The 19500-nt window shown below is 41.0% G+C and overlaps 1 protein-coding gene across 3 annotated transcripts in view; it reads left to right on the top strand.

Annotated features, from left to right (window-relative positions):
• The window catches only part of LOC145344127 (IQ motif and SEC7 domain-containing protein 3-like), a 436903-nt gene that overhangs the window by 355924 nt on the left and 61479 nt on the right, over positions 1 to 19500 (top strand). For all 3 annotated transcript variants that reach the window (XM_080190991.1, XM_080190994.1, XM_080190992.1), the window contains exons 9-11: positions 909 to 1034; positions 2586 to 2685; positions 4815 to 4976. In XM_080190991.1, coding sequence (XP_080047117.1) covers positions 909 to 1034; positions 2586 to 2685; positions 4815 to 4976 — 388 coding nt within the window. The remainder of the gene's footprint in view (positions 1 to 908; positions 1035 to 2585; positions 2686 to 4814; positions 4977 to 19500) is intronic.

Genomic DNA, 19500 nt, shown 5'->3' on the forward strand with positions numbered 1-19500 from the left:
TGTGCAAATCAGTCACCACATTCTGCTACAACAATGATTAGATTAAAATATAGTTCACTGCTTGTGGATTAAGTTGGGAGATGAAGGATATGACAGATGCTATATGAATTCAAACTCTTAATATACTTAATCCAAATATAATCCCGATTCAACCACAAGATATGAACCATTTATTTGGATTCAGGTGTAAATATATTTCTTACAAAGTGATTCTCAGCTTCATTTTCCTTTCTCAGCTGGATAATGTCTATTCCTTAAAACTTTGAACTTCCCTTTCTCTAGTCAAAGCTAAATTAATTCTTAGTGGGACTGACCCATTTGGCTGCTGCTGGTTAAATCACTGTTGTGGTCCTACCGTTTGACCATGCTGCCTCAGGACTCACATTTGGCTATATTGATGGAACCCACAGCGCTTTTTATTCATTCATGGGACACGAGTGTTGCTGGCTGACCAGAATTTATTGCCCATCTCTAGTTGCCGTTGGTGGGCAGTTGAGATTCAACCACATTGCTGTGGCTCTGCAGTCACATGTAGGCCAGACCAGGCAAGAATGGCAGATTTCCTTCCCTAAAGGACATTAAAGAACCAGATGGGTTTTTCTGACAATCAGGAATGATCTCATAGTCATCAGTAGATTCTCAATTCCAGATTTTTAAAATTGAATTCAAATTCCGCCATTTGCTGTGGCAGGATTTGAACCCAGGTCCCCAGAGCATTAGCTGAGTTATTCTGGATTCTATTTTCTAGTGATAATACCACTAGGCCATCGCCTCTCCATGCTTAGTGAGTTCAAGCCTCCTTTATCGAATGGTTCTTGTCCAGGCAGTCACTTGCTAATTTCTAACATAATGTGAGATAATGCTCATCCCAGCCTCCAGAATTAACTCATTGTTTGGTGGTTTCTCAGGCCCTCTCTGTCCCCCACCGGCGGTTGGTTTGTTGTAGCCGGCTCTTTGAAGTCATGGACGTTAACAAAATGCAGAAGCAGGCAGCTCATCAACGAGAAGTCTTTCTGTTTAATGACCTTGTCGTGGTAAGGAGCTCTTTAATAGTGTATAGCAATGAATGTTAATAACTACATTCCTGAATAAGCAAACATTGTAGACATGAATATACTCCAGCTAGTCATTACATTTTCTCAATGTATTGGTGCTGTAAATATTGGTTGAAGCCTAATGAGATTGCCGTAACCATTTGTAATAAGTCTTTGGAGGCAGAAGTCCCTTCACCAATGTCCCTTTATTTACAATTCCAACAACAGTACACAGTGCTATCTGTCAGCAGTCTACCTTTGGGAATGCCAGAGGAACTGACACTCCTGGTTAAATACAAGGAAAAGACTATTGGCCCATCAATTGACTCCTTAATCAGGGAGTTCATATTCCAGTAGGCCTGATTGAAGCCATTACACCATTGCATGAAAAAGCACCATTATATTCCTTCCTTTTCTTGGATTGGCTGCATTTCTGCTCATGCAAGAACCTTTGTCCAAAGAACTGTACTTTATATGTGAGCTTAGACCTACAAGTTACCATACAGCACTCAAAAATGAGAAATTAAATCTGATTTTCTTTTGATGCCTCATGTTTATTCCAGGCTGAAGTTGGTGTCATCAGAAACATTAGTCAATCAGCCAAGCATGTCTGAATCAAATAGGTGACAGTTGTGCTGGGCATCATTTAGCTTCCAACGCACAACTTCAAAACATAGCTGAACAAGAAGGGTTTTCACTCACTGAATATGCAACTCACAGGTGATTACATTCAAGGCATCCTGCATCATGCAGGTCTGTGCCAGCCATCCCCGCCCATTGCCATGATAATTTCATTCTGTGCCAGTCCTTAATATGTCCTCTCAATTGGATCATAGACTGACTGCCTGGGAACAGGACTCTTTCCTGCACACATGGCTCTAGACTCATGTCAGGAAGTCAAGTTCAGGTGAGGTACATTCATAGAACATAGAACATAGAACATAGAACATTACAGCGCAGAACAGGCCCTTCAGCCCACGATGTTGCGCCGACCAGTTAAAAAACAATTTCAAAGCCATGCCTCCTGATGAAACACACCATCAACACCCTGAAACAAGCTTAGGGAGATGTTGCAATTCAGACTCTCAATGGCAATTATTTGAGCTTCTAGTGAAGTACTGTGAGCTGTTGATATGGGCTCCATAACTCAAGACCAAACTGTAGTTGCATGTAGCTGACAATGCAATCCACCATTTGGCTGCATCATCACCATGTATGCATGATGATCCTACATGAATTGGAAATTTTCCCTTCTACATTGTCCAATGTATATGTGGAAGCTATCCAGCAGGGAGTGAAAATACCAAGTAATTGCTAATACATACTTATCAATCTGCTTTTAAAGGCTGAGTTCTGGATTCTATCACAGTTAAGGGTATGAGGCCCATCCTATGGTGAGCTGTGTCCTTTTCTGTTCTTGTCCCCTGTTATTGCACCTGTTTACCTGCAGTGAATTATCCAATGTAACTCACTCATTATAGTACGTGGTATGGAATTACGTGCTCCCTTTGGCAAGACTCAGTTTAAAGTGCTATGCTCTATTACTTGCAGATACTTAAACTGTGTGCAAAAAAGAAAAGTTCTGCTACTTACACGTTTTACAAGTCTGTTGGCCTTCTGGGAATGCAAATTCATCTGTTTGAGACTGAGTGTAAGTGTTCCTAAATTTTTCATACGTTATGTCTTGTTAGATTGCAATTCCCAGTCTTTGAGAATGTGATCAATGGATTAAGATTGGAGTAACAGATGCTTATGTTTACCCTTCCCTCAATTTTAAAATCTGGAGATAATTTTGACTTTCACTGACAGTGTTAAACAGGCGATCTCAGATCAGTGGCCTTTGTTTACTCCTCCAGAATGTAAATGAAAACAACAGCAACTTTTCTTTACATAGAGTTTTTAATGTAATAAAATGCTCCAGGTCGTTTCATAGGAAAGTTATAAAACAAATTTGGGAGAACAGCACAATCTTTTTCTTTTACTCTTTCAAGGGATGTCTGCCTTGATTGTGCTGACATCACAAACTAACATCCATATTCTGCCATCGGTTATATGGTTAGCACTGGCTAAACCAGGCACAGCCTCCTGAAATTTCTGGTGAGAGGCTGAAAATCGCGACAGCCGAGTACTCGGGTGTGATCCTAATTTCTTTGTTCTTGTGCGATTTTACTGGCTCGCTCTGCCCATTGATGGGTGGAGCAAACTGGTAAAATCCCAGCCACAATGTTTGGCTTCAATTGTTTTCTGTGGTAGTGAATTCCACAGGCTCACCACTCTCTCTAGGTGAAATCTCTCCTCATGTTAGTCCTACAAGATTTACCCCATATCCTTAGACAATAATCCTGGTTCTGGACTTCCCCAACATTGGGAGCCTACCTGCATCTACCCTGTCTATTCCTGTTAGAATTTTATAGATTTCTATTGGATCCTTCCTCATTCTACTGAGCTCCAGCGAATACAATCCTAACTGACTTAATCTTTTCTCATACGTCAGTCCTGCCATCCTGGGGATCAGTCTGATAAACCTTTTCTATACTCCCTCTATTAGCAAGAACACCCTTAATTAATGAGGTTGGGGCCAGGAGGTATGACGTGCTTTCCTGGTGGTCTCTGCAGAGGGAATCACCTGTCCTCCCCCCACCGCAGGACTTAGTCCCAAATGGGAAAATTCCACCTGTAGCCTGGAATTTCTGGCTGCTGCTCCAAAGTTTCCATTCCTGGTCTTTGTCTCAATTTTGCCATTGTACAATTCAGGAATGTAAAGAACATGGGGCTTCTAATCTGCTGGGTCCATTGCAGCAGTGGGCTGCCTTGAATATACCTTACTTCTGGCAAGGTTGGTGTGTGCATAGGGCTTAGAGACTGTTATCAAAAATTTTTAAAAGTAGAATATTTAGGACAAGCTGGGGCTTTGGGGTGCAGAGGTTCACCTTCCTTCTGATCTCTCTTAGATCTGAATCTTCCCCCTCCTACTGATCACCCCCAACATTCCTGAATGCTTCATTTCCCCCACTCCCATTCCCTACCCAGGGTCAACCCACCACAATGCAGCCTTCTCCACAGTTAAGATGCCTGGATACGTCTAGCAGACACCAGCAGCTCATGACATCCAAATTTGGGTGTGCCTCAGGGGCAGCACAGTGGTTAGCATTGCTGCCTCACAGCGCCAGGGTTGCAGGTTCAATTCCAACCTTAGATGACTGTGTGGAGTTTGCACGTTCACTCTGTGTCTGCGTGGGGTTCCTCCGGGTGCTCCGGTTCCCTTCCATAGTCCAAAGATGTGCAAGTTAGGTTGATTGGCCACGCCAAACTGCCTCTTAAAGACCCAAAATATATAGGTTAACAAAGTAAATATGTGGGATTATGGAGTGAGTCTATGTAACAGTCAGTGCAGACATAATTTGTCTCTTTCTGCACTGTCGGTATTCTATGATTCTATCTGTTCCTCTGCAAGGATGTGATGTGAACAAATTTAATGAGTAGTAAATGTAAATTTAAAACCCAAACAGAATTATCTTTGCAATTCCTGGCACATTTATCTCCTGCACTCTAATCACCATCACCTGAAAGTTAAACTTCATCTCAACCTCACTAATTATAAAAATGTACCTTCCTAGACTTCCTCTTTAGTCCTTGTTAATTTTACAATCTGTTGTGTGAGTCAAGATTAATTGTTTTTGATGCTGTCATTTGTCCTCCCAACTTGGAAGATGTAATGAGCAAACTAAAAACAAAGGTTTGCGTTTACCTGTGTTAATAGCTCCAATTTTTCTCTGTTAGTTTATCCTCATGGGATCACCCTGGTATCATCTGTTTCTGGCTCTGAGAAGAAGCAAGCGCTGAGTTTCTGTGCCCAGAGTTCAGAGGAGCTTCAGAAGTTTGTGGAAGAGCTGAAGGAGTCAATAGCAGAGGTGACTGAAATGGAGCAAATTCGAATTGATTGTGAGTAGCCCTTCTTTTCTGTGTGATTATTGTTGCTGAAAGTGCAACCACCTGTCAGCTAGGTGCAACTGGGGTTAAAGCCCTTAGTTCTCTCCCAAGTACCTAGTGATTTTAGTTATTGATTTTGGCAACTCCCAATTTTGTTCCTGTAGGTTTACATTGCAGGGGGAAACTGGAGAGAGACAGTAATGTCCAATTCCTTGAAATGTTCATATATTTTTGTGATCATTTTTTATACTGCGTGTTGAAAATGGATATTTTTAAAATAATTGCAATATTTGAAATAGCTTCATAACATCACCATAGATTCATTTGATTACTGACAAAATTGCTTGAAATAGAGGCAGCTAACATCTTTTCAGTATTTAACAGTGTCTCGTGGCCTTGGTAAATCTTCCATCACATTGATTAAGGATGGCCATTTTTACACGTCACCTGCTGCTGTTACTTGCCCTATTGTTCATCTGTGTTGTTCATCTTAGATGCAGGTGCCATGCAGGGTGGGTAGGGAGAGGGCAATATCTTGGAAAATTATTCAAACCTGGGAAACAAAAGTGATAATAAGTACACTATGCACCACAGCACTCCTTTCAAAGCAGCACTGCATGCATTGCCATTAGAACACCATCAGAATAGTCCTTGCAAAGTCATGTCATTGTGAAGCCATTAATTTATAAAACATTTTTCACAAATGCAGTACTGTTTGACAACATTGCACTGGTACATTCTTTTGAAGCATATTGGGATGTTTAATATTGAAATATTTTCTACTGATTTTCTATGTGTAATAAATGGAATATAGGGTGGCATTTAGTGTCAGGGTCCTGGGTTCGATTCTGGCCTAAGGTGATAGTCTGTGTGAAATTTGCACATTCTCCTGGTGTCTGCATGGGTTTCCACAGGGTGCTCGAAGATATGCAGGTTAGGTGAATTGGCCTTGCTAAATTGCCCCTTAATGCCCCAAAATATGTAGATCGGGGGATTAGCAGGGCAAATACATGGGGCTAGGACAATAGGGCCTCGGTTTGATGACCTGTGCAGATCCGATGGGCTGAATGGCCTCCTTCTCCACTGTAGGGATTCTATGGCTCTATATCAGTCGGAGGTCATGAATTTCTCTCTTGTTAAACTTGAACCTAGAGTGAGCTCGACAAAATGTGATATGTATTTCCTCTATAAATCTCAAAGGAACGTGAACGGGAATAGGCTATTCTGTCCATCAAACCTGTTCTGCCAGATCAACTAGATCATTTTTGATCTATATCTTAATCCCATTTACCCAAGTTGATTCTATAAACCTTGCTAATCTATGCCTAACAAAAATCTAACAAACTCAGTTATTAAATCTTTGATTGACCCCCCAGTCTCAAGAGCTTTTTATGAGAGAGATCCAGATATTGACTGTCCTAAGAAGTGCTTGCTGACATCACCCCTGAAAACTGGAGCCCTAAGTTTGATGTTAAATCACCTGTTTCTAAATTCCCCACTAGATAAAATAGTTGCGGTTTATCTACCATATTAACTCCTTTAATCACCTGAATTAGATCACCCCTTGATCTTAATTACTCAAGGGAAAACAAGCCCAGTCAATGTTGTATGTCCTGATAATGTAGTTCTTTTGACGACCCAACAAGTAAACAAACTCAAATTAACTTAAGGACAAATTAAGAGGGGCAGCCCCCCAAAAAGGAAGGGGGGACAGCCCGAACAGAAACCAAAGTCCAAAGGATACTTAAAATATTAAATCAAAATGTGATTGTAAGGGTCTATAACACACACCAGCCCCTGCGGTGCCCAGAATGTAACCCTTTTAGCCTTGGTGTTAATCAAATTAAATAGCTTTCCTTCCAAGATCAGGACATTCTTTGAGGGAAAGTGTCCGGAACTGAATTCAGAATTCTAAATGCAGGGCTTGATGTATCTGTTGCTTAACTTCTTGCTCTTTCTTTTCCTGTCCTCTCTTTTCCTTATCTCCAAGTGTTTCTGTGTTTGGGGCCCCAAATTCCACTGCTCGATATAGCTCGTGGCTTCTCACCCTTTAGAAAATGCTCTGATCTATTGTTTTTAGGTCTAAAGTGAATGACCTCATGTTTCCCCACACTGGGTGGCATGGTGGCACAACGGTTAGCACTACTGCTTCACAGCGCTAAGGACTCAGGTTCAGTTCCTGGCTTGGGTCACCGCCTGTGTGAAGTTTGCATGTTCTCCACATGTCTGCGTGGGTTTCCTCCAGGTGCTCTGGTTTCCACTCACAGTCCAACAGACGTGCTGGTTAAGTGCATTGGCCATGCTAAATTCTCTCTTAGTGTACCCGAACAGATGCCGGAGTGTGGCACTTAAGTGATTTTCACAGTAACTTCATTGCAGTGTTAGTGTAAGCCTACTCGTGACAATAATAAATAAACTTTTGAACTTCATCTCCCACAGATTTTCCCAATCACTTAATTATTGCTGTTCTTATACAACTTTCTGCTCTCGTTTACACTATTAATTATGCCACCTAACCAGGTGTCATCAGGAAATACAAATTTATAAGTATCCCTATGTCTAGTGAAAAGCCAACACCCCAGGACAAATCCCTTGGAAACACCAATAGTTGCATGTTGCTCAATGGAGTATAAAACCATTAGATCCACCCTTGTCCCTGACATCTTAACCAATTCCATATACATGTCGACAGATTACCTCTAATTCCATGCACTCTCATTTTTGTTAGATGTCTTTGATGTGGAACTTAATCACGTGCCTGCTAATATATTTAGACACCTTATCGAACACGTTCAAATTAACATTCACTTTCCCATAAGTTGAAACGTCTGTGCTGTTTTGCTCAGTCATATGGTGGTTACATAGCATTGTTATCTCAAGTCAGATGATAAACAAATCGAACTTCGCATTCTTTGAATTCTACAATAGTAATTTTTGTCGACAATTCCAACAGTCTGACCTTAAACATCATAAACATGAGGAGATAAGTGTATATCAGTGAAGCAAAGCCATTTAGCTCTTTCTCATAAATGAAATAAGTATTGTAACTTATAGGTCGGAATTCTTTGGCTGTTCATGTTCTGCCATTGCTGCCAGCGAGAACAGAAAATTTGACGCTCAGCCAAATTTCCGTTCACTGCAGCTGGTTCCAGCTGAAGGCGACGTGGCAGAATCCGGCCCGTAGTCTTTATGTTGTATTCTGTTAGTGCAAAATCTGATGCCAACAAGTAAATATTCAGAGTTATTTTTAGGACCAAAGTGAGATTTTTGAGAACGTATTAACATGATGGATAGGTCTATACACGCTTCCAAAAAGCATTTGGAAAGAGATTACTCAAATGAAAACATATGGCATTGTAAGTAACCTTGTGACATGGGAGGAAGAGAGAGCAAATTTGGAGCACCTTTGCAGTTTGGTGAGGTGTGACAAGAAAGGATCCCCAGTACTGGGGCCTCAGATTTTCAGTAAATTTACACATAGATAAAGTGCAGATGGAGTTTAATGAGGGGTTTAACACTTTGGATCTGAGAAAGACAAGTCAGAATGTTTTTTTCTCAATGGTAAACAAGAGCTGAGAAGGAGCAAAGAGGTTGCAGTGTGTATGTGTACCATCACTGAAAGCCAGTGCACAAGTACAAAAACTAATCAACAAAGCTAAAGGAATGTGAACCTTTATCTCAAGGCAGCTGAATTATAGTCACCAAACCTCCGGAATAATATATTGACGTAAGAGGGGATACAGTGCAGATTTATTATCAGAACGTTACTAGAGCTTAAAAAGTTAAATTATGAGGACATGTTGCTTAAACTTATATTTCTTGGCTGGAATGTTCCGGCCATTTATACCCCGTTGTCGCTGCAAGTGAGGACAGAGAATCTGGTGCTCCCAAATCCTGCTGGCTGAAAAATTTATGTTTAGTTGGTTGAGGGATGATCTAATAATAATTATCTAAAATAATAGGGTAGGTAGTGAGAAATGATTTCCTGTGGTGTGTCATTTCGAAGTAGCAGACACTATCTTAAAATTATGGCTGTGCTATTTACAAGTCAGATGAGGAAGCGCACACTATGGGTTAATGGGAGTCCAGAACATGCTCTTCTAAGTTTGTGAATGCTGAGCCAATTGATATTGTCAAGAGTGAGATTGGTAAATGTTTGTTTCTGTTGGGGTTTGCAAAGAATATGGAGCAAAGACAGGTAAGTGGAGTTGAGATGCAGCTCAATCGGGATCAAACAGAATTACAGAACAGATATGAGGGGTTGAACGATCTAACCCTGTCCCTCTGAGATAGAATTGATTCACGTCTATACCAAAATGAGTGACTTTCATTCCACATAATTGAGACTTAACACATCTGCTTGTGTGACTATTGTTTCATAAGTTCGTATGACATAGGAGCAAAATTAGGCCATTCAGCCCATCAAGTCTGTTCCACCATTCGATCATAGCTGATATGCTCCTTATCCCCGTTTTCCTGCCTTCTCTGCATAACCCTTCAATCCATTACGAATTAAAAATCTATCTAACTCCTCCATAAATTTACTCACTGTCCCAACATCCACAGCACTTTGGTATAGTGAATTCCACAGATTCACAACCCTTCGAGTAGTTTCAGAAGCTTTCTCAGTGATAAAAATAAAATTACAGATCTGTTTCTTTTAATTACCCTCTAAAGAGGACCATTCCAGAATGTAGAAGCAATTTTAATTCTCCTCAATTGTCCTGGGGAAATTTTTTTTTATTTCCCTCTGAACTTTAAGTCGCTCCCATCTTGAACATTTGACAAGCTTGTTTTGATGTGAGGCCTGTTTCTTAAACCACTGTTTTCCGGCAAAGTTTTGATGTCTTCATAAAGTATATTTGGAATCTTATACTGTTTACAGTATCAGTGAATCACAAACTGTGCTGTTGACATTGGACACATTTTCAGCTGTGAGTCAGCAATGTGCTCGAGGTGTCATCTCATGTCTAAAAACAGCAAGCTGCCTCCATTGCATATTCATGGTGAAAGTTGTTTAAAGTTTAGCATCTCGAATTGTTTGTTCAAGTGTATGCAGCTTTTCTAGATTTAGCAGTTCAAACGATTTCCATCCAGAAGTTGTGCCAGCCTTGGACTGATATATGCCAACATTTCAATCCCTTTTTCCAGTTGTGAAAATACCTGGAAGAGCTCATACAATATGTTGCCGGGGAAGCAGGGGAGGTTCAAAAATTAAAATGAGGGTGTCAGTGAATTTGCACTGTTTGTCTTTATGTTCAAACTGTAACGCACCAAAAGTATGAGCTGTGCATGAGCAAATTAAAGAGTAAAATTGAGGATATCTATTTAAATGTTCAAGTAGGAAGTAGATAGATTTTTTGACTCTAAAGGCAACAAGGAGCATGGGGACAATGCTGTGTGATGTGGAGATAGAAAGTCAGCCATGATCATATTGAATGGTGAAGCTGGCTCAAAAGGCTGAATGATTTTTGCCTGCTCCTGTTTCTATATTTCAATGAAAGGCATTTGCCACTGTATGTGGCTCTGTGGCACCACTGATGCTGGTGCAGCAGAGGTCCAAAGTTTGTAAGATGGTGCTGGTACTACACCCAGGCTGCAGATCACTCCATGATTGTAAGATGCTAGTACCAATGTGTTCAATGTATGCCAGTAATGTACAGAGTGGGCAGATCAGGGCGGCACAGCAGCACAGTTGTTAGCACTGCTGCCTCACAGCACTTGGGACCTGAGTTTGATTCCCGGCTTGGGTTACTGTCTGTGTGGAGTTTGCACATTCTTCCTGTGTCTGTGTGGGTTTCCTCCGGGTGCTCCAGTTTCCTCCCACAGTCTGAAAGATGTGCTGGTTAGGTGCATTGGCCATTCTAAATTCTCCTTCAGTGTAGCTGAACAGGCGTTGGAGTGTGGTGACGAGGGGATTTTCACAGTAACTTCACTGCAGCATTAATGTAAGCCTACTTGTGACACTAGTAAATGAAATTAAAACTTTAAACTTTAGATCATGACATCAAACTGGGTTTAGTGCCAACTTGACTTACAGCCGAGTGTTTTGGCCGTCATAAGTCCTATCTTAAACACCCCAGCTAAACACTCTAGCTAAACATATGTTTTGCTGCATGAGGGATAACTATCACCCCTCATTGCCTGTTCCTCACTAACATTATTTAGGAAGGTCAAACAGAATGGAATCAAAGGAGCACACAAATTTATGGTTCAGAAGCTGGCTGTTCCCATTTTGCCAGTCTTGTTTCATAGCTTTGTGGCACTTCATATGCAGCTAAGTAAACAAGCTCCTGCAACAGCAGTTAACAGGAGCAGAAGTATGAAAAAGTCCTGTTTCCAATATTAAAGCCAATGTTCGGCAAAGAATTGTCCATTTGTGAAGGCAGAATGCGTGAAGAAGGCGAACCTCACAAACCTCAAAAGAATGTAAACAGAGAAAACTGGCTGGCGGAAACAGCAAATAATTGTTGAACAGGATGAATGAGGGTGATGAAGGGTTGGTTGGGACAGATATAATCAGAGGCACAAGGCTGTCCGGTGTAAGTTCGCAGGGCATTATAGTCTAAGTAACATTGAATGGAATTGTGGTAAACATGGAAGTCAACATGGCTGATCAGTTAGCATGATTCCTGAATCGCTATACCGGGAAAAGTTGTGTCAACATCAACTTGGCAAAGCTCTGGAAGCAACTATATCAGTCCAAAGATGTGCAGGTTAGGTTGATTGGCCATGCTAAAATTGCCCCTTAGTGTCCTGAGATGTGTAGGTTAGAGGGATTAGTGGATAAATGTGTCGGGATATGGGAGTAGGGCCTGGGTGGGATTATGGTCGGTGCAGGCTCGATGGCCTCTTTCTGCACTGTAGGGTTTCTATGATTTCTATGAAGTTCCAGTCCCATACAAGGAGCTATGTGCAAATTGCCCATCATCGTTGTGAAGAGTGAAAATCCAGTCTTGTTAGGAAGAAATCAGTTACCATTCAAGTTAAATTGGACCAAGCTTTTTAGTCTAGATGCAAAATTTGCGATCTAAGAGATGTGATCACCAAGGTTTTAAAAATTTCATGGGACATGGGCATTGCTGGCTCAGGTCTGCAGACTTGCTGGTGTTTATTGAAATTAACAAGCTGATTCAAGGGTATAAAGCTAGTGTAGGGGTTCAGAGGTACGTGAGACCAGTTTATTGCCAGCTTCATCCAGTGTCCCTCTAAATGAGAAAAAAGAACTGATTGAGATGGAAGACATCATCTCTAAAGTAGAAGAAGGTAATTGGGCTACTCCCAAAGTAGTGCTAGCAAAATCAGATTGGAGCATATGAACATATGGTGACTATAAGGTAACTGCAAATCAGGTACTGGAATCTAATCCACCTGATACCTTCAAAAAATCTGGCTTCTTGTCAACATTGTGAACAAATCCTTTGTGTTTGGCAAAGTTAGACCTGACAAATGTCAATCTACAACTTGAGTTAGATGTCTCACAACACCAAGTTAAAGTCCAATGTGTTTATTTGGAATCACGCGCTTTTGGAGCACTGCTCTTTAATCATTCACTCACCTGATGAAAGAGCAGTGCTCCGAAAGCTCGTGATCCCAAATAAACCTGTTAGACTTTAATCTGATATTGTGAGACTTCTTATTGTGCCCAGTCCAATGCCAGAACCTCCACATCATGGCTACAACTTGAGTTAGATGATTAGTCTCTGTCATATTTGACTATTAATACACGCATGGATTTGTGTTAGTTTCATAAGCTGCCATTTGGTGCTGCTTCAACCCCTAGAATTTTCTAAGGGGCGAATGAATCAAATTTTGCAAGTAATACAGTGAATAGTTGTGATTTTATATACTTATTTCAGTTTCAAACAGTCAGACCCATGATAACAGGTTGAAAAAACATTTGGAAAAGGTTGGAGTTCAGGCAAATGCACACAAATGTGAAATGTTTGAAAGCTCTTCAGAGTATTTGGGTCACAGGACAGAATCAAGCAATAAGAAATGTTCCACATCCTCTCAAAATCACTGAGCTCTGATTGTTTTCAGGACCTAATTTATTGCAGTAAATTCATACAAAATTTGATAACCATAGAATCCTTACGGTGCAGAAGGGGGCCATTTAGTCCATGGAGTCTGCGCTGACTCTCCAAAAGGGCATCTCACACAGGCCCAACCCACTGCTTTATCCCTGTGACCCTGCACATATACCATGCTAATCCACCTAACCCACGCATCTTTGCGCACTAAGGAACAATTTAGCATGGCCAATCCAACTAACCTGCACATCTTTGGACTGTGAGAGGAAACCAGAGCAAATGGAGGAAACCCACGCAGGCACAGGTAGAACATGCAAACTTTACACACTCATCCAAGGCTGGAAATGAATCCAGGTTCCTGGCGCTGTGATTCAGTAGTGCTAACCATTGTGCCACCATTGCATCTGTTGACTATGAAGAGTTTGTTAGACTATGAAGAGAGACTAAATAGACTGGGTCTGTACTCATTGGAGTTTAGAAGGATGAGGGGGTTCTTATAGAGACGTATAAGATAATGAAGGGGATAGATAGGGTAGAGGTAGAGAAATTCTTTCTGCTCAGAAAGGACAGCAGGACTAGAGGACACAGCCTCAAGATAAGGGGGGGGGGGCAGTTTAAAACGGAGTTGAGGAGGAACTTCTTCACTCAAAGGGTGGTGAATCTCTGGAATTCTCTGCTCGTTGAAGTGGTGGAGGCTACCTCGCTAAATATATTTAAGACACGGGTGGATAGGTTTTTGACAGACAAAGGAATTAAGGGTTATGGGGAGAAAGTGGGAAACTGGAACTGAGCCACTTCAGATCAGCCATGATCTTATTGAATGGCGGGACAGGCTTAAAGGGCTAGATGGCCTACTCCTGCTCCTACTTCTTATGTTCTTATGTTCTTATGAGGAAGGGTGTTCCATGGAATTTGACAAAGGAGTGTAACAAAGCATTCAAGTTGTGTAAAAGTAAACTGGAAGATGGTACGATGTTTGGTACATTCTGGTGCGGCCAAAAAGATTCAGGTAGCATGCAATGCCTCTCCATATGGAGCAGGCACTGTGATGTTTCATGAGTTGGATATCAGTGAGGAGAGACTGATAGCATTCACCTCACGCACTCTCAATGCCAGTCAGCAAAATTGTGCCCAGATAGGATGTAAAGTATTGACTGATTTTTAGAATAAGAAGATTTCATAAGGACTTGTATGATTGTAGTTTCATGACTGAATCTGATCATAAGCCACTGAAGGCTATTTTGAATCCAGAATCCTTTAGCTGCACCCTTAATGCAGAGATGAGTTTTGATTTTGTCTGGTTATCAGTGCAACATTACAAACAGATGAGCAGAGAGGAGTATAGTTCTTCCAATGCAACGCCTAGATTACCATCCCCATCAGAGATAGACCCCACCAGGGAAGATATATTTTCCTTCCACACATAAATGAGTTGTTAGTTACAACAGATAACATTGGCAGAGCAACTCATTGGGACCTGGATTGGCAAGAGTACATGACTGTATCACAAACGGATAGCCACTGGATTTAGAAATCAGGCCATTTCATTTAATGCATAAGCATGAATTGTCAATTGATAAATGTTGTGTATTACCTGAAACATACAGATCACAATTGCTGTGTGATCTTCATGATCAACACTTGGGAATCAGCTTGGCAAAAGAGAACATTTGGTGGCCAGAGTTAGAAAAAGTCAAAGAAGACATGGTGAAGTAGTATAGACCATGTCAAGCAATAGAAAGGAAGCTGCCATCTGTACCTTTGCAATCATGGAAAGGCCAGCCAGAGTGTGGCAGAAGTTGTAGATAAATTTTTCAGAATTTGAATGGCAGCAGTTATTCATTGTGATAGATAGCCATTCAAAGTGAGTTAAAGGAGCTTCCAGTGAATTGAACAATAGCAACGTTCCTGATATCTTGCATAGTTTGTTTGGTCATGTGTTCCCAGAGGAAATTGTGTATGACAATGGACTTCAGTTTTGTTCAGAAGAGTTTTCAAATTTCATGACGGTAAGTGGGTACAAACAGTTCCACCGTTACATCCTGCCTTAGAGGGAGCAGCCGAGCACACAACGCAAGCATGCTCTTGGTAACAAAATGCTGGATACAAATTGGAAGAAATGTCAGTTGTCATTGAATTGCAAACTAGTGAATATTTTGTTTAGGAATGCACCTCACATCATTACTGGGAGATTGCCAGCCAAATTGTTTCTTAGAAGGCAGCCTAGAATTCATTGCTGAAGCCTCATTTAACACAGTCAATAAAAGAGAATCAATTGAGGCAGAGAGTCGTGATGGGATAGAGCAAGAAAAATAAATCTGCAGTTGAACCAGAAGGTTAGGCTGAAAGAATCTCATCAGAAGTAGTTACCAAGAAGAGTTGTGAAAATATGTGGTCCCATGCACATACTTGGTCACAATGTTTGGTAATGGAAAGGTGAGGTTTATACATATAGATCATGTTTTACCTTCCAAAGTTCTTGAAGAAAAAGAAAGTTTGGGAAGAATCAAATGAGTCTGATGAATCAGATAGTTGGAATATGGAATATTTATTCCAACATAAATTCTGTCCGAACCTGGTTCAGATCTGAATCAGAATCTGATGTAGTGGAAATTTCAATTGAAGGTCAAGGGCAAATTAATCTTTGTTGGAGAAGACTTCTCGTCAGATTCAGGCCCAGACAGGTCAAAGATCCTTCCCCAGGTTCGGAAAGTTTGGGCCAAGAAGCAGGGTATTCTCTTGGGAATAGGAAACCAGTGGTTCAGCTGCATTTGTAAGAAAATGAAAAACAATGTATACAAGTTGTTTGGAATTTGGACTTGGTATAACTTTTTCAATAAGGAGGGATTATTGGAGAGGATTATTGGGGAGGGTTTAAAAAGATTTGCAGGGGGTTGGGAACCAGAGTGCCAGAGCAGATAGTGGAGCGGGGGTGAAAATAAATGATGTTAATAGTTCATGCAAAATCACAAATAGAAAGGTTGTGTGTGGTGGTAATTATCTTCTGAGATATGTCTGTTTCAATGCCAGGAGTATTGTGGAGAGCGTGAATTGACACATGGAATTATGACATTATAGCCATTAGTTAAACTTGGCTACAAGTTTGGCAGGACAGGCAGCTCAATATTCCAGGGTTCCAATGTTACAGATGTGATAGAGGCAGAGATATAAATGGTGGGGCGAGGAAGGGGGCATTGTAGTCAGGGAAAATGTTGCAGCAGTGCTCAGGCAGGACAGATTAGAGGGCTTGTCTACCAAGGCCATATGGGTGGAGCTGAGAAACAGGAAAGGTATGACCACATTAATGGGGTTGTATTATTGACCACCCAATAGTCAGCGAGAATTGGAGGAGCAAATCTGCAGAGAGATAGCACACAACTGCCAGAAACATAAAGTTGTGATAGTAAGGGATTTTAATTTTCCACATATAGATTGGGACTCCCATTCTGTTAAAGGTCTAGATTGGGTGAAGTTTGTAAAATGTGTTCAGGAAAATTTTCTACATCAATATATAGAGGTACCAACTGGAGGGGATGCGATATTGGATCTCTTATTGGGAAATGTGTTAGGACAAGTGACAGAAGAATGTGTAGAGGAACAGTTTGGTTCCAGTGATCATAACACCATTAGTTTCAACTTGATCATGGATAAAGATAGGTCTAGTCCTCGGTTTGAGGTTCTAAACTGGAAAAAGGCCAAATTTGAAGAAATGAGAAAGGATCTAAAAAGCATGGATTGGGACAGGCTGTTCTCTGGCAAGGATGTGATTGGTAAGTGGGAGGCCTTCAAAGGAGAAATTTTGAGAGTGCAGAGTTTGTATGTTCCTGTCAGGATTAAAGGCAAAGTGAATAAGAATAAGGAATCTTGGTTCTCGAGGGATATTGCAACTCTGATAAAGAAGAAGAGAGAGATGTATGACATGCAAAAGCAACAGGGATCAAATAAGATGCTTGAGGAGTATAAAAAGTGCAAGAAACTACTTAAGAAGGAAATCAGGAGGGCTAAAAAAAGACATGAGGTCGCTTTGGCAGTCAAGGTGAAGGATAATCCGAAGAGCTTCTACAGGTATATTAAGAGCAAAAGGGTAGTAAGGGATAAAATTGGTCCTCTTGAAGATCAGAGTTGTCGGCTATGTATGGAACCAAAAGAAATGGGGGAGATATTAAATGGGTTTTTTGCATCCGTATTTACTAAGGAAACTGGCATGGAGTCTACGGAAATAAGGCAAACATTTGCGGGGGGGGTCATGGAACCTATACAGATTAAAGGGGAGGAGGTGCTTGCTGTCTTGAGACAAATCAGAGTAGATAAATCCACAGGACCGGACAGGGTATTCCCTTGGATCTTGAAGGAGACTAATGTTAAAATTGCAGGGGCCTTGGCAGATATATTTAAAATGTCAGTATCCACAGGTGAGGTGCCAGATGATTGGAGGATAGCTCATGTTGTTTGGTTGCTTAAAAGAGGCTCAAAAAGTAATCCGGGAAATTATAGGCCAGTAAGTTTGACATCAGTAGTAAGTAAATTATTGAAAGGAGTACTAAGAGATAGGATCTGCAATTACTTGGATGGACAGGGACTTATTAGGGAGAGTCAACATGGCTTTGTGCATGGTAGGTCATGCTTAACCAATCTATTTGAGTTTTTCGAGGAGGTTACCAGGAAAGTAGATAAAGGGAAGGCAGTGGATGTTGTCTACATGGATTTCAGTCAGGCCATTGACAAGGCCCTGCATGGGAGGTTAGTTAGGAAGGTTCAGTCACTAGGTATACATGGAGAGATAGTAAATTGGATTAGACATTGGCTCAATGGAAGAAGCCAGTGAGTGGTAGTGGAAGATTGCTTCTCTGAGTGGAGGCCTGTGACTAGTGGTGTGCCACAGGGATGAGTGCTGGGTCCATTGTTGTTTCTCATCTATATCAATGATCTGGATGATAATATGGTAAATTAACACATTTGCCATAACCAGAATTGTAGCAGGCGAGGGAGGAACCATGGAAAGGTCCCTTGACCTACGTTTTTGGGATGAGTGAGGCCGTAAAATCCCATCCCATGTGTATACACAAGTTGCTTTTTGACCTATAAAAATACAACACAGTGAAATTCAGTCTGCTTCTGACTCCTGTCCATATAAGCTTTCTAATATCAAAAGTCACACCTTCAAAGTCCTTGAAGAATATGTATGAAAACATGCTCAGTGACACAGGTAAACAACAACCAATGTCAGGGATGCGGTGATCCACATCTGGCTAATATCAGCACCCTCCATGTCTGCATGGATCGTACAAAATTACATTACATACCAGATTTTTCAGATCAAGATAACAATGCATGAAGATAACAATTACATCAAAGAAATGAACTTATCTGATTGATTAATTACACAAAGCTTCATACATTTATTTATCATAGAATCATAGAATAGAATCATCATAGAATCATGGACTTATAGAATCACCACAGTGCAGATGGAGGCCATTTGGCCCTTTGAACCTGCACCAACCACAATCCCTCCCAGGACCTATCCCCATAACCCCATATATTTACACTGTTAGTCCCTCTGACTCTAAGGGCATGGCCAATCTGCCTAACACGCACATTTTTGGGCTGTGGGAGGAAACTGGAGCATCCAGAGGAAACCCATGCAGACATGGGGGAGAACATGCAAACTCCACACAGTCACCTGAGGCCGGAAGTGAACCCGGGACCCTGGTGCTATGAAGTAGCAGTGCTAATCACTGTGCCAACGTGCCACCCCAAAATGTCACTATCTGTCATGAATGGGATTTGAACCCGGCTCCACAGAGAATTACTCTAGGTCTCTGAATTACTAGTCCAGTGATATTATGCACATTATGTACACTGTAGTAAATCATTTTGAAGTGCATTGAGCGACTAGTACTTGCAAGTGAAATTATTGTGATTGGAAAGGCACTAATAGGCTCTTCCTCAGTCTGATGCAGAGAAAGCTTCATTTAACATTTCTAATTAAAACCATTCCCATTTAAATACCTTGTTAGTAAAGAGTTGAGAATAAAATGTTTGTGAAATGCCGGCAGTGGAGAAGAATCTAAGTTGATGCTCATCTAATTTTTCATTTTTTTTGAACAGCCATTCTAATTATTTTGTTCACGGTGCTTCTACATAATCTCCCACATAACTGTTGTTCTGTCCCCATTGGGTCAGGATGTCAGCTTTGTTTAAATGTCAGTAGGCAATAGTTCAAGGGACAATTGAGGATTCAAGCAGACTGCACTTATTGCAACCTGGCCTTTGTTTACAACTTGTCTATCTTTTCATTTCCCCTGCTATATCTCGATAATCAAAAGCCTTAATTCATGGTTATTTATGTATTTTCATCTGCTGCCTAGCATCCAGTAAAGGGAAGAAATTGTCCAACAGTTTGGCAGACTGGATTTAACCCATTACATTCAAATTAGAGAACAGTCCAGTTCCCAGTCAGAAAATTATAGAAAAAAATTATCAGAGTTAATTTATTTCCA

Source organism: Carcharhinus amblyrhynchos, chromosome 6, assembly GCF_965287045.1.
Source record: "Carcharhinus amblyrhynchos chromosome 6, sCarAmb.v2.hapA, whole genome shotgun sequence".
NCBI lineage: Eukaryota > Metazoa > Chordata > Chondrichthyes > Carcharhiniformes > Carcharhinidae > Carcharhinus > Carcharhinus amblyrhynchos.